The sequence below is a fragment of the Aplysia californica genome, unplaced genomic scaffold (assembly GCF_000002075.1).
Source record: "Aplysia californica isolate F4 #8 unplaced genomic scaffold, AplCal3.0 scaffold00062, whole genome shotgun sequence".
NCBI classification, from domain to species: Eukaryota; Metazoa; Mollusca; class Gastropoda; order Aplysiida; family Aplysiidae; genus Aplysia; species Aplysia californica.
The window spans coordinates 856621-866620 of record NW_004797332.1 but is presented as its reverse complement, the minus strand read 5'-3'; the positions used below and the strand labels follow the sequence as shown (position 1 = coordinate 866620).

The following is a 10000-nucleotide window of genomic DNA, read 5'->3' as shown; positions in this document are numbered from 1 at the left end:
TCATAAACGTTGAAACTGCTCACTTTAAAATGGCTGGCACTTGTATAAACTCACGTGTTAACTGACAATTGAAAGTATTCAAACAATTTTACTTTAATCAGTTTATAAATGATAAGCTGAACAGTGATATCTGGTACGGTTACATTATAATCAGTTAACTTAGGTATCTGCTTACAATCATGATCTTCAAGTGCCAGATCTGTGACACTTAGTGACAGTCATCAGCGATCATGGTTTTCCTCTCATTCCTTTGCTCGGACATTATCCTGATCGTTCTCTGTCACCCTTCTGTTTACGTTATCCAAGTAGGTAGCTCTAGGCCTACCCCTGCCTTGTTTGCCTTAAAAAAGATTCAATTATATTTCTAGATATCACAGTGCCCAGCACCATTTTGTTTGGTTTAAGAGAGATACTGACATTTGTGACGCAGCATAATGGAATCAGGCTCCCGTCAATTTTTGGGCATGTAGAGTTATTGGTATCATTTTAAAGCTTATTCACTTGTCTTTATTTGGATTAAAAAAATATCCATTTATCTTGAATACAAGTCGAGATATTTGCAAATGAAGGAGATGGGGGTCACCTGTTTTCAGAGGTAAAATTAGTGAGAAAATGGCCGACAAAGATTAGTTATTTCCTTTGCTTAAGAGTCTATGGTAACTGAAAATTTACATTTTTGTGCCTTTAATCAACGTTTTTCAGAAAAATCCACACAGAAATAAGTTCTTCAATGGGCATGAAAGGTGTTGAGCCAAAAAACAAAAATTTGAAAAAAAATTCACAAACCTGCAGAAAAATGCAAGTTTCTTCACTTTGATTATTTTGACGAGAGCCTGATTCCACCATGCTGCCTCACATTTTGAATTTGAATGTTCTAAGGCAAGAAAGTTAATTATGTGGCAGAGCATCATAAGAGGCATGGAAATCCATTCTAGCATATTATGGCTTCAGTTCCTGCAAATGTTTATATTTTGGAAGCTTGTTGGGATTAAGTGGGACAAGACCTCGAATGAAAAAAGTTGACTCTCCATGTTTTGTAGAAGCGGTTCCCAATCATCGGCAAAACTCAGTTTAAAAGTTATCTCACCAGTTAGTTCATATTGCAGAGCCTTGATGTCAACTATTGGATTACCAGGCCTGATCAATCTGAGGGCATGACATGTTGCTGAAAAGTTCATTTAAAAAATGTGTGCTCCAGGTATTTAACCGCACGCGGCTTTGAGTTTTCCCTTGGAGATTCCATTATTCTGACATAATCAGCCAGCCAAAAATCGATTGTCTACCAATTGCTCTTTGGATTGTGCTGTGAGCACTGTCGACTCGCCTCTGTGTATCGACTTGCCTCTATGTATCGACTTGCCTCTGTGTATCGACTTGCCTCTGTGTATGCCTTTTTGTAAGGATTTTCTGTTCAATTATTTTGCCGTGCTGTTGAGAAACATGAGTCAGTGCTTTATTCATTATAACATTTCAATTTTGATAGTTGCTATTATTAGTCCATAGAATACATTTGTTGTAAGTTCTGTCTTGTGTCAGATAGTGGTGCACACATGACACAGATTCTCTTGATGTTGAGGAGTCTGAATCTTGTATAGTACGTTTGGGGACGTCTTTCCTGTATGTCATTGCTGGCACAAAATGTTGTTTCTGAGCCCAATTTCTTTTCCACACTTTGTCAAAAGTTTTTTTTCGGTCCTCATCTGGCATTGTGCTGCAATAGGTGAAGGAAGTTTTGCAGCCGCAGCGATCGCCGAGAATTTTGGCTGGTTTCTCCTCCAGGACAAAATGTAACCTTTGACGTGTACTTTCTTTCCAGATATTCCTGACCTTTTTCTCTTTTTCTTTATTGACTTCTTTTGTCCATATGTCTTTACTGGCTTTTTGCTTCCCCTTTGTTCCCTGCTCTTGGTGTACGGTCTCCATTTCTACGGTTTCACCAATGTCTCTCCTTCTTATGCCCTCTACTTCAATACCTTCATTTGGTGAGGGTTCAATCTCAAACAATGTGTTTTCTTAAGCTTGTTCAAGATCATGTTCCCTGATGGGCTCTGTGCCCTGAATTTGAGGCTGTTTCCAAAGGCTGCAGGCTTTCTTCCTCTTCCAAAGACTTGTTCAAACACCCAAGACCATTTATATATTGTGCCACCTGATCTCTTTCTCTCTTTCGATTTTTGTCTTCACTAACATCGTTTACCTCTCCAGTTGACAATCTGAGGTGCTCATTTACCTGAGGTAACTGGACATCTGCCAACTTGCTGTTGGTCATTATGATGATGCCTTTCATAACACATGCCTCTTATCTGTCTTCCCTTACCATGTCCTCTACTCCAATACCTTCACTTGGTATGGGCTCGATATCTCAATCAACATTTTTTCTTGAACTTTTCTTGAACTTGAACTTGAACTTTAGAATATCCTTTTTATTCTCAAGATCATGTTCCATTATGGGCTCTTCTTAGCGATAGATTTGTACCCTTTGCTGAAATATAATAATAATAATAATAATAATAAATAATAATAATAATAATAATAATATAATTCTTATTAAAAGTACAGTATGAAATCATTCTTTGTCAGTTAAACTTGTTTTTTTATCTTTCAGACTCAAAAGAGATTAGTTTCTTGATCTCCAATAAAAAATAGCTTAGCTAGGCCCAGTCAAATTTTCATATAATAAAATAGTCATAAATGGTCATATCTAATCGTGTAAGTGTTTAAAAGCTACAGGGAATGTCAAATTCACCTCTGCGTATAAGCGTGTAACTGACAGATACACGCTTAGAGTGGAATCATTATCTCGAAGCACAGGATTGATGTTCGTCAAGTGGCAACATTTGTCTCAACAAACCACTACAGTCTAATCGTGTAACTGACTATGTCTAGCTGAAAAAGGCTTATAAAGTACATTAATATATGAATTATGACACAAATCATGATTTGTATGCATATGTAAAAATGTATCTTTATGGAATCAACAAAAATCTTACCTTTTATTTTTATGCTTAAATTGTAGCATAAGATGATGAAATGTGGTGCTCCAATGTGAACTTCAGCATGTCTCCAGTTACACGGATAGAGTGAGAGAGGGAGGCTGTACTTTTGTCGAGGCGCGATTAGAACACAATCTGTGCTGTTTGTAGTGCATGATGACCTCCGGTATAAATAGAAAACATGCGAAAATGGCGTCTGACCCGTTTAAACAACAAATCCGTGTTGACCCAATTTTTCCAGCTACACGGTTAGAGAAAAACGCCGTCGATATGTGGTTTTGGATTACTTATTGTGGCAGATACTGTGCCAGTCTGTATTGTCATTTGGTCATAAGTCACCTCTCTTCATCTTTGCCAGCGTTGACTGGTGCTTTGCACTCCTACATAACGTTTATGAACAATGCAATTGAAATTATCCAAGATGGCCTCCCATTGTCGAGGAGAAAAGTGGTTGTCATAGACAGATGGATGTCTTGGACAGTGCCATATTAATGATTTAAAAAATAACGCAAATGGGTTTTTTTTTTGGGGGGGGAGTGGACATTTGTACTGTACAGGTGATCGTTTTGGACAGGTGGCTGTTAGTGCAGGTTCATGTTTACCTGATTCCATCTGTGCAGACACTTTGTCATCATCTTTTTGCTCAACCTGGGTTGGGGTGGTGATTTACAAAGAAATCTACTGCACTGTTCTCCGACTGGATGAAGGTGCAACATCCATAATGGTAGCATACCATACAAAAATATCTTAATAGTCTGATGTTATATTTGTGATACATACAGTTGAACCTACTCTAACGACCACTTTACAAGATAATCACCTTTACAAGTGACCACTTCCCTCTTAAAGATTTCCATTGTTTCTTTACCACAATGAAACTATTCCTGAATCCCACCTGTCTAAGACAACCATTTTTCTCCTCGACAATGGGTAGCCGTTTTGGACAATTTCATCTGTCCTTCTTTGTATTTACTGCTTCTAACCTGAGGGCCAAGAAATTCGTCTTCAAAATTACTTCTGTTAGTGTCAAATAGTCAACAAGAATGTTACACTCCCTCCCCTTGCCCCCCTTCTACTTTAGTATAATATTTTCAGAGAGTTGTCATTTAAAAGTATAATGGAATTTGACAATCATATGGCAGTTTAGGTCTTTCAAAAGCTGTAATAATGTCGAGCAGGCTGTAGACATAGGGTGTCTTTATTGGGTTTTATTTCTTCCCTTTTTATTCACTCTCTGTGTCTATGCTTTAATTTTCTACATGAAAAGACATAGTCTCATTATCTACTAAAAAAAACTGTAAAAATTTCCTTTCTTCTTCTGTGATGCTACAGGAGGAGGCATTGTCGTTATTATCACCATCTTAGTGGTAGTGTTCATCGTGCGTCACAAGACAGGAAATAAAGACGACGGAGACAGTGGGTCAGCATCCAAGCCGATAGAAGTGTCCCAGCTGTCAGAAGTTTCGGAGCCATCAGAAATTTCCCAGCATTCATCTTCCTCCACTCAGCCAGACGATGAAATTGGTGACAGGCTCTAACAAGGATCAAATGAGTAAATCATGATGGAAAATTTTGGAATTGAATCTGCGCTTCTAATCTTTTCTGATGCCCTTGATCTATGAATTGCATTAGAAAGGCAGAAAAAGAAGTTTGTTTCGTGGGGAATATATATATATATATATATATATATATACAAAAAAATCTTTTTTAATAGTAAATGGGAGCATAGACGAAAAAGTACCTCGGTAGTCTTTTTCATTTTTCTATGTGGGTTTCATTCATGACTTACTGTACACTAAATCTGGGCATTTCCAGAAAATCCTGTCCACTCTGTAACTATAATATACGATAAGGATTGTCATGAGAATCTTTTTTCCCCAAAAATGCACTGTATCCCTCAATATTTAGTGTGACAAGATTGTGTTTTGTTCATACTTTTGTTTTCAGAGAACAATTTTTTTTCTTCATTTTTCTCAGTTTTGTAGTAATAGTAAATGGATAGAGTGTGTAATACCTTGGAGTCCTTCGTATTTATTCACTCAAAAGTATTTTCTCATTTTTGATCAGCTTGTGTTTTAATTTTGTAACAAAGTACCCCAATGAACAAACCTTTCTCCTTGGTTGGAAGCACTGCATTTGACAGAGAAACCAATGATCTGTTCATGAAGGCTCTTTCTCTAAGTCTGCTCACTTACTACTTGTGTGCTGTAAGTTTCTTTTGATGTGGGATAGTTTTAGTTTTATTAAGTTTTACGGCACTTGCAGCGCAAATAGAAGATTAGAGGTGTTAATGGGGTTTAATAAATAAAATATATGCAAAGAATGAATAGGAAAGGATGAGGTGAGATAAGGACAATAGATGTTGGATATGAAAGGAATATCCTGCACCAGAGCACCCGCCAACCACACACTGATATTGGATTGCAGCACAATGAAATCAGATAGTGCCGAAGATTAGAGGTGCTACAAGAGAGGAACAAACACACAAAAGGAGGAGAGATAAGGACGATAGATGTTTGATAGAAATGAATGAGCAAACCCCACCAGAGCACCCACCAACCACCCACAAAGGGTTGTTGTTAATGGCGAGTTGCACAATAAGGGCAACATTTTGCTACCCAGTGAAGTTTTTGTCAAATACTGTTTGAAGTTTGAAACACTCAAGAAATTTTATAATTTTGCACCTGACCTGTTTACATTGCTCAGTTTAATAATCTTGGAATGTTTTAGGCTTTGTGATGTAGCTCAGTTTTATCACCTTGGATAATGATGGTTTGTTTATGTGGCTCAAGGTTATTTAATGTCCAGCTTCATGTAACTCAATTTCATCTTTTGCCCTTGATCAGCGACTCTGATTCCGGGTTAAAAAATAATTTCCCTCTCCTCCCCCTTTCACTTTCACACTCTAGCTGTTTTAGTTTATGAACTTCCCACCTCCATCTTCACTCACTTCGTCTTTTATATATATTAATGTTTCACTCGCATCATATATGTATGGCAGAATGGTGAAATCAGGGGCTCGTCAAAGCTGTGAAATAAAAGAAAACAGCATTTTTCTGGGCTTTGTTTTTTCAGAATCTTCTTTTTTTTCAGCTCAACGACTTATGTGTCCATTCAATAACGCATTTCTGTGTTGGTGTTGCCTAAAAACGTCCATTAAAGGTACGAAAAAATTTACAGTTTCCAGGCGCACTAAAACTTTGGAAGTCAACTAAACTTTTCGAGAACTGGCGGCATTTTCCCTTCAATTTTACCTCTTATATACTTATACCAGGCCACCCAACACCTTTAATGACAAATATCTCGACATCTATTCAAGATAGGTCGGTATTTTTTTTGGCCAAATGAACAAGCTTTAACTTTAAGATGATACCAATATCTCCATATGCCCCAAAACTGACGGGCGCCTGATTCCACTACGTCATGACTCAAATGTCGTCAGCTAGCTGTTCAAATGTACTGAGCCCAGAGAGCAAAATATTTCAGGAGAGAAAAAAAACCCAACTGTTTCTTTCCTTTAAGAATTATACCTCTACATTTTGTATCTTTTTAATGGATTTTTCAATAATCAGAATCTGACATTTCAACAAAATATTTCATGAGCGTATGTAACCATAGATTAAGAAACTGCGATAAATTAAAAAACTGGATTTCAACATTTAGGCTCTATACATTTGAACAGCTGGCAGACGATATGCAGTTGTCATTTGTTGTGAAAAGCATGTTCAAGTAGCCTACTGTACTATATATCACAAGTTGGTTTTTTTTAAGAAATATCTTTAACAATAACAGGACCAGATAAACCTTAGAAATTCCATGTACATTTACTCACAATGTTAAAATCATCAAAGTGCGCAAAGTTGAAAAAGGAATAGAAATAGAAGGTATGATGGTTGGTTCAACTCAGGCATGATACAGCCTTCCTTAGAGTATTACGAGGTGGACAGAGGTCTCAGACTATTCTGAAATGTGCAGACTGTAAAACTGGATTTCAAAAATAATTTCTGGGCAAGATGATGAGTGAATTATGCGTTTCTTATGTTTAAGTCTGTTTACATGTATCATATGGTGTAGTCTGTGCTCTCCTGCTAATATTTAAGCTCTCTTAGAACAGAGAGAGAAGCACCAGATAGGAAAAAGGAGTGCAATCATTACTATGCTTCGGCCAGACTTCTGTAATTTAATAGTGACACTGGTATTCTGCTCCTTTAGTCTGAAAGTATTTTCATATGGGGCGAGGAAACGGGAGGGCATCGTTTCTTTGAACATGATGTGTAGGCTACATTATTTTTTTCAATTTTTGACAATTCTTGATGTGCCATCGTTCTCAATTAAACGACTGTGAAGTTTGCTTGACTGTTACTGTTGTTATGTACCATGAGATCAAGTGATAAATTATTCAGCCGCATTATTTTTCCATCAACATTATTTAAAGACATCAACATTATTTAACTACTTTTCCATGGTTTCATTTTGTTTTGAGTTGTTTTTGTACATTGGTGAAAGCCATAATGCTCAATATTCGATTTTTACATCAAATAAAACATCAACTCTAAGTTTCTTTTGTTGTTTTTTTAATAGCTTTCATGAATAGCAAGCAGAAAGGGCCGTTATTTTCCATAGGTGCATTGGTCCTGGATGATACGGTTGCTTTAAAGCACAATTGGGGGCTATCCCAGAAAATATTGTTTTGAGAAAATCAAAGGAAAAGTTTTTGCCCCTTGTTCAGTCTCTTTAAGACAATGGAGAGTCTTCTCTATAACCAAACTATACCAAACTTTTCCTACTATAGGTAGGGCAATGCCTACTTTTGGTGTGGGTCAAGATTTCTGGAAACTCCTGAAATCTGGGTTAGCCCCTTTGTCCTTAAAAGCGACCATATATGTGAGGATGTGGAACTTCAACTCTCCGCTCAGTGTACACCTAATATCGTTGGTGTTGCAAGCAGTTAAGTCCATGTGGGCAGTTCTGCTGCATGCTCCCCGTGATCTGACCGGACACTGGCACCCCCCACTCGGGGACCGGGGGAGTTTCACTGGATGCTCCCATCGTCCACTCGGGGACTGGCGAGTTAATTACCAAATATGACCTTAGCCAGGTGCTGAAGATCATAATTCTCATAGATTTTTAAAGAGCTTCGTGGCATATTCTAGCCTCACCACATTATTTCGTTATTGATAATAAATATTGTTGCTCAAGTCCAAATTTTTTTAATTTGTTGATTTTTACACCTTTCCAAAGCTCTATCAAAGATGTACCTTTCAACATCACTAAAATGCAGTTTAATGCTACAGTCAAGTCATGTTCCTGCTTTTCTTGATTCCTGATAGGAACAACACAACAAAAACTGTTCTTTGTCTCTGGTATTAAAAGTACCAACATGGACTTAACTGCTTGCAACACCAACGATATGAGGTTTACATTGAGCGGAGAGGTTTTTGGCCTGTGTGTCACGATGCGTGGTGTGACGTGTCGTAAACGCATGACTAGCGTGGGCGTGTCGTAAACGCGTGATTAGTGTGGGCGTGTCGTAAACGCGTAATTAGTGTGGGCAGGTCGTAAACGCGTGATTAGTGTGGGCGTGTCGTAAACGCGTGATTAGTGTGGGCGTGTCGTAAACGCGTGATTAGTGTGGGCGTGTCGTAAACGCGTGATTAGTGTGGGCGTGTCGTAAACGCGTGATTAGTGTGGGCGTGTCGTTAATGCGTGATTAGTGTGGGCGTGTCGTAAACGCGTGATTAGTGTGGGCGTGTCGTAAACGCGTGATTAGTGTGGGCGTGTCGTAAACGCGTGATTAGTGTGGGCGTGTTGATGCTTTTTAGTAGACTATGGGTCAAAGTAAACTCAGGCCCTCCATTCCAAACTGACTTGACCTTGTTGTACTTGTGCGCACCAGTGTTTTCATAACAGGTAGACCTACCATCTTCTTTCCTATATATAATACATCTACAAATATTATTATATCGCCCTTATCTCCTCTCCTTCTCTTTTGTCTTTGTTACTCTCTTAAGTAATACCTCTAATCTTCGGCTCGCTTATGACTTTTTGTGTTGCAAGTGCGTAAAACTTATTAAAACAACAAGTAACATCGCCTTTATTACTCTATTATTAGTATTAGTGACGTACGTGTGTGTAAAAAAAGCAAAAAATCGTATGTTGTTCAAAATACAAAACTGTTCTAGCCTAATCATCAAAAGTCCTTAGTATGTGGTTGGCGGGTGCTCTTGTGTGGTTTGCTCCTTCTTCCCTATCAAACATCTATAGTCTTTATCTCTCCTCCTTCTTTTTATGTTTGTTACTCTTTTGTAACACGTCCAATCTTCGGCACTTGTATGACCTTATTGCGTGCCATAAAACTCTAACTAAAACTCAATTTACTGACAATTTGAGAATGAATATGTTTCAGTTGGACATTCTAGCACAGAAAACTACGCAACATTTCTTTTTTGTCTTCGTTGATTTTATTAACGAGATGAAAATGTTCACTGATTTCTGGTATTTATTTCTCTACTAATGAGAGACGTGAGCACAGTTCGAGTAAGTGTTTCTCTGAGTAAATAGTGCTGGGAAAAAGTAAGACATTCAGACAAAAACAACAGAGGGGAAAGTAAAGAAGAAAGACTACCATTGGCGCCCTTCAACCACCCACACGAGTAAGCGTGAGCGAAATTAAATACATATAAATATAATTTTATAATTGTAATATTTGTTTGTTTGTTTGTGAGTTTTCCATCGACGTGGACCGGCGTCTGTGGTGAAGTGGCTAGGCACTTCTTTGTTACACGCAAGAGACCCAAGCTTGTAATACCGAGTGGGGAGAAGTTTTATCGAGTATCTCGGTAGGCCTACATGTATTTTGCTGGGATCCTGTATCCCTCACAGCCGAGGTGAGATAAATAAATAAATACTAGATATTATATATTAGAAAAAAATGTCTGCAGGTTCCAATCTAAGTCATGGACAAGCCAATTCCCTGAGAGAGAGAGAGAGAGAGAGAGAGAGAGAGAGAG

The 10000-nt window shown here is 38.0% G+C and overlaps 1 protein-coding gene across 1 annotated transcript in view; it reads left to right on the top strand.

The window, feature by feature from the left end:
* Positions 1–4659, top strand: part of LOC101848951 (protocadherin Fat 4-like) — an 86086-nt gene extending 81427 nt beyond the window's left edge. The window contains exon 67 of the mRNA XM_035968496.1: positions 4323–4659. Within this exon, the coding sequence (XP_035824389.1) occupies positions 4323–4528 (206 nt within the window). The 3' untranslated portion in view covers positions 4529–4659. The remainder of the gene's footprint in view (positions 1–4322) is intronic.
* Positions 4660–10000: the final 5341 nt, after the last annotated feature.